The 3,794-nt window shown below is 37.1% G+C and overlaps 1 protein-coding gene across 1 annotated transcript in view; it reads right to left on the reverse strand.

Moving 5' to 3' along the window:
* Positions 1 to 3,794, reverse strand: part of LOC107653247 (serine-rich coiled-coil domain-containing protein 2-like) — a 66,507-nt gene that overhangs the window by 25,701 nt on the left and 37,012 nt on the right. Inside the window, exon 6 of the mRNA XM_016439917.1 lies at positions 1,110 to 1,266. Coding sequence (XP_016295403.1) covers positions 1,110 to 1,266 — 157 coding nt within the window. The remainder of the gene's footprint in view (positions 1 to 1,109; positions 1,267 to 3,794) is intronic.

The following is a 3,794-nucleotide window of genomic DNA, read 5'->3' on the forward strand; positions in this document are numbered from 1 at the left end:
TATATATATATATATATATATATAATAACTGTCTTTATTCTGAAAAATAAATAAAAAATATTTGCTTATCTTTAAGTTAGTTTTAGCCTCCAATGGCTTAACGCCAGCCCACTAACAGTCTGTTCAAGGCTCATTGGAAAAATATGACTTCAGTGGTTTACTATCACTTGTGCTAATTTCAACTGGAAACTGCAATGAATTGTATATATACTGTGGGTATGTTGAAAGGTACTCCATTGTTTTGTTTTTTCTGGCCTTAAACTCTCAGTCTCTTCCAAAGAAAAAAAGGTGTAAAATCGACCAGATTTTATGCTGAACCCCATTAGTCCAGATCTGTACTACTAAGTGTAGTACTAAACTGAAAAATATGACAATATAGTTGCTTGCTTTTACACACTGTGATGAGCACTGACACAGTTTACAACAATTTCACCAAACATCAAAATGCATGAACAAAAAGGTCACCTGTTTTTACGGCAGAACTGATCACACCTGCCCCAGAGCTGCTGTCGTCTCCTCCTCTGAGTTGGCCAGCCATCTTTTTCAGAGCATTCATAAGGTGATGTCCCATCAGTGTCTACAACAGATAAGTACAGTACATCAGGAAGTAGTTTTGGGAGTGCTTTTGTGGGTGACTTCCAGAACATTTGTGCTTTCTAGAGTTTTAATAGCAGAGTCCACACCACAGCTATAACAATAAAGGCACAGAGAAATTATATTGTTGGAATCACTTTAAGAACGCTTTTTTTTTCCAGCTGATGAACAATAAAAACACTGACACCCAATCAGAATCAATCCTGCTATAATGAGCTTGAGAATTCAAAGGGGCAGATGAGCGTGCACTTATAAACAGACGATATCATCCGCTGGTGTGGACGCTAATATAGTTCTTTATAGTTATCTTTATAGTTATTGTTCTTAGTGTGAACGGGCCTTTACACTTAAGTAGACAAAAGGTTATTTGCATTACAGTGTTTTCTTAGACAAAAACGATTAGTTAAAGTGCAGTGTAGTGAACAAACAAAATCTCCAGGTGCTTTCATAAGAACCAGACTGAAAAACTTGTGTGCATCCCTGGTTACATATGGAAAAATTTGTTTGTATCTAACCTGAAGCAGTGTCTTCAGTAGAAGCAGCTGTTCTTTGACAGAAGAGCAGTCTTGAGTCATGAGTTTCAGAGTCAACTCATCCAATGTCACATGGTCTGACCCTGACCTCTCCAGCCCCTGTTCCTTGCGCCCATCAAACGATTGCAAAATGCCACTTCTGTAGGTCAGACAGAAAGAAAGCGATCACAGAACATGTGCCAGGTCAGCCAGAGGCCTCAACCTGCAAAATAAAGCTTTAGACAGGCCAACAATGCTGAGTTGACAGCCATGTAATCCAGAATCTCTCTCAATCTGGATATATAGGGCAAGCAGGGGCTCTGCCGAAAATGTGGCTTTGAGGATTTGAGAATGAAGCGATAGAGGCAAAGGACAGTTGTGTTCAGTGAAGTGAAGTTTAAAGTTCTCATGTGTAGTGACTTTTCAGTGTCTATGATTATTCATGTTCAGATTTAATGCAACATGTGAATTTAGACATGCAGCAAAGAGACAAATTTGCCTTGTTAATCATATAAAACAGACACTGATGTACTTGTGGAGACTAAAGGCTGAAAACTGGAACCATAAATGACAAAATTTCAGAATAAAGACAGTTAAAAACTGCCTTCAGAATGTGGGTATTCATTCTAAAAAAAACATTTGCTTATCTTTTTTAGCTTAGCTTTAGCCTCAGATGGCTTAACGTCAGCCCACTCACAATCTGTTTACAGCTGTCTGCTGGATATAGGACTCAAAAATGGAAAGAGCTGACTAACTTTACGCAATGCATAGGGTCGATGCATTGGTTTTTGCCCAACCCAGGCTCATTGGAAAAACGTGCCTTTAGTGACAAGTTCTGCAAAATAAGGTGATGTCCCATCAGTGTCTACAACAGATAAGTACAGTACATCAGGAAGTAGTTTTGGGAGTGCTTTTGTGGGTGACTTCCAGAACATTTGTGCTTTCTAGAGTTTTGTGAGTTTGCTTACTGGCCCAAGTCAAACTCCTTTCTCTATGATATTTAGGTCTCTAGATATGGCTAGTGTCCCTCTTGTAATATGAATCCATCGGATTTATTTGCCTGTTTTATCATTCACCAAGTAAGTCTAAGACAACATTAATATTGATAAACAGCAGGATAAACAAGACATACTATAAGGAAATACTGTACTGCATGTCATTCATTGGGTCAAACTATCAATAGTACAGATGTTGTTTGATATAGATATAGATATATACTGTATATATATATATATATATTTTTTTTTTTTTTTTTTTTTTTTTTTTTTTTACTGAATAACCATAAAGGAATAGTTCAGCCAAAAATGAAAATTGTCATAATTTACTCATGCTCGAGTTGTAAAACTGTATGAATTTATTCTTCTGATAAATACATGGGAATAATTTCCTAAAATATGTGTAACCAAATAGCTGATGGTCCCCACTGACATTTATAGTATTTTTTCCATACAATGAAAGTTAATGTGGACTGTTAACTGTTTGGTCACCCATATTCTTTGAAATATCTTCTTTTATGTTCAAAAGAAGAAAGAAATGCAAGCAGGTTTGGAATAGAGGTCGGAGATTAATCGGTTTAGCCGATTAATCGGCACCGATAGTTGATTGCCGGAACTATCGACTATCTGCAAAAATCCATGCCGATAGTTTTCCGGGTTGCGTCCGTTGCTTAAAGGGGTCATATGATGCGATTTAAATTTTTCCTTTCTCTTTGGAGTGTTACAAGCTCTTGGGATCTGAGTGTAGAGTAGCATTTGTAGTTTGTCATTTCTCCGATCACAAATGCAGACATGGTTTTATGTTTACGCGATGCAATGCAACGCGTAAAAAGACAGTATAAGTCATTATAATCCGTAATTATGTCCCCACTGGATGCAACAAATGCCTCGTTTATATTGGGTTTTAATGTTTTTATCTCATCGCTCAGGCCGGGACAAGGCATTACAATATGGCAAGGGGCGTAACATTTCCGTAACACGCTTGAGGTATTCGGCCAATCACAACGCACTGGATAGCTGGCCAATCAGAGCACACCTCACTTTTCAGACCGATGAGCTTTGTAAAAATCTACGCGTTTCAGAAAGGCGGGGCATAGAGGAGAAACAATAATGTACAGTATGTGGAAAATAATGTGTTTTTTGAACCTTAAACCGCATAAACACATTTCATTACACCAAATACACTAAATAATGTTCTTTTTAGCAACATCATATGACCCCTTTATGCTGCTGGGAAGTGTAGGCAGAAATCACTGACACGTCGTATTGTTTATTTTGACACGTGAGGCTGCGTGCTGCACAGAGCGGAAACTTCAGTTGCGGATTTAAATGCAGCTGACAGAAAATCCTGCCTCGCCACAGAGAGCCATTCACATAGTTTTCCATTAAATTACATTATATTTGTCCCAAATCATTGTTAATGTACATAACGACTTCAGATTGCACTTTCTCTTTGAGTTTGCTTTGTTTTTTTTAAACGCCAAACTTCAAACTCATACTTTGTTCATCCTTGAAGTAAACTTTTGCATCCGGTGTGTGATACAGTACTCATAGATGCACTTTTGTCCGGTGAGCGACCGCCATATATTTATTTTAATTTTAATTATTTTTTATTAGATAATCATGAAGTGTTCTAAAATAGAAGTAAATAAAGTGTGAGAGTATATATATATATATATATATATATATATAT

This window comes from Sinocyclocheilus anshuiensis, unplaced genomic scaffold (assembly GCF_001515605.1).
Source record: "Sinocyclocheilus anshuiensis isolate Anshui unplaced genomic scaffold, SAMN03320099.WGS_v1.1 scaffold151, whole genome shotgun sequence".
Lineage (NCBI taxonomy): Eukaryota > Metazoa > Chordata > Actinopteri > Cypriniformes > Cyprinidae > Sinocyclocheilus > Sinocyclocheilus anshuiensis.